At 38.2% G+C, this 1,745-nt stretch overlaps 1 protein-coding gene across 1 annotated transcript in view; it reads right to left on the bottom strand.

The window, feature by feature from the left end:
- Positions 1-1,157, bottom strand: part of LOC107643095 (protein SGT1 homolog B) — a gene marked incomplete at its 5' end in the record, with an annotated part of 3,979 nt that extends 2,822 nt beyond the window's left edge. The window contains 4 exon segments of the mRNA XM_016346656.2: positions 49-214; positions 492-616; positions 715-784; positions 869-1,157. Of these exon segments, the coding sequence (XP_016202142.1) occupies positions 49-214; positions 492-616; positions 715-784; positions 869-1,028 (521 nt within the window).

The following is a 1,745-nucleotide window of genomic DNA, read 5'->3' as shown; positions in this document are numbered from 1 at the left end:
CAAATTACGAGATAACAGAATTGGCAAAAGAAAAAAAGCAGTTAGAACCTGAATTTTGGCCTGGTTGTTGCAACTTCATTGATTTGGGGTACCGAACTGTCTCTTTCAGCTTCTTTAGTAGAATCTATACTTCTATCAGTCGAATGCGAACCATTACCGGCAGGAGTTGTGGGGACGCGGGGCAATAAGGTGCTAGCAAGATCATTCGATTCTTCTGCCAGAGAAAGAGAGGCCGCACAAATCGTATAAATATCAAGCTAACATACAGAAAGAAGACAACCACAAATGCTACTACAAATGATTTGCAAACAAGAAACGAACAAGAAAGCACAGGCAACAGAAACTGTGGCTGCAGACCAGTAAGGGCAAATAGGGAACTACAATAACATGGCAAATCCAAACAATGAACAACAAACAGCAAAGTAAGAAAGAAGCAAAAAGCAAATATCGGTAAAAGCAGATATCAATGCGTTGCAAAAGAGGTAGGTAACCTGCAATGTAGCGATCACAATCTTGAATGAGCTTGGTGAATCTGGAATCGTCGGGAGCAAAAGAGGCACCGGTTTGAAGTGCTACCTTTGCAGTTTGATACTCTTCCAGCTTAATGCACGCAGTTCTGCATCAATCGTTGAAAATTAGCAACCAATTTGATGTTCGAATGATTGAAAAGAAAAATAAATAAAGAAAGGGTTTGGGAAGAAGAGGACGGCGTACCCCTTACGAAGGTATGCCTTAGCCAGTGAAGGACTCAATTGAATGGCTTTGTTCGCATCAGAAACGGCTTCTGTTCATTGAAACGCCATGATTGTTAGTTAGTAGGGTAAACCGTAAACACAAAACAGGAATTCGTAGAGGAAGAGAGAGAGACCTGTGAAGTTCTGGAGCTTGATATGGGCTTGGGCTCTGTCGGCATAAAGAAGAGGGTTGTTGGGATCTAAGTTGATGGCTTCCGAGTAGTAATCGGCGGCGAGGGCAAAATCGTCATCCAAGAATGCCTCTTTGGCTTTGTTCTCAAGTTCCTTCGCCATTCTTGAGACTGCAAACTACACACTTGAGGCGAGAGACTTGAGACTTGAATCTCGCCCGTTTGTGTCTTTCTGGTTTCTAGAGGCTTCTCTTCGCTCTTATTCTTGTTATTTATTTATTTATTTTTAAATATTATTATTCTTGTCTTGGCCTCTTCACTCACTCAACCCGCTTCCTTCCCTGCTTCCACCCTCCTCCCCCTTCTCTAACCCTCACCGGTCTGCGGTTCACGGTTCCGCTACCAAAACTACACCTTTCTCTACAAATATAAATAAATAAATTATCTTTATCTTTATCTTATCGTAATAAAATTTAATACTTTTTAGTTACCTTATTGTAACTATCAGTTGATAGTTTGAATTTTGAAAGGGAGGAAAATAATACTTCTAAAATTATGATAAAACATTTTAAATCGGATAAAATAATAAGTTCTTAATAGATTATATCTATGATGTACGGACGGACACGGACACAACACGACACGGAACACGTCGACGTGCTAATTTTAAAATCTTACATAACACTGGAACACGCATATATATATATAAAATATAAAGTATTTTTTAGATAAATCGTAATGATATTTACAAGCAACAAGCATGTCATTTTCAAAATGTGTCCGACACGCCCATAGGATAATATTGAGTATCATAATTTTTTATAGAGAGTAAATAATTATGTACCATAAGAATTTTTTTTTAATTTTCTTTTGCAAATTT

Source organism: Arachis ipaensis, chromosome B05, assembly GCF_000816755.2.
Source record: "Arachis ipaensis cultivar K30076 chromosome B05, Araip1.1, whole genome shotgun sequence".
Lineage (NCBI taxonomy): Eukaryota > Viridiplantae > Streptophyta > Magnoliopsida > Fabales > Fabaceae > Arachis > Arachis ipaensis.
This window is presented reverse-complemented; position numbering and strand designations above follow the sequence as displayed.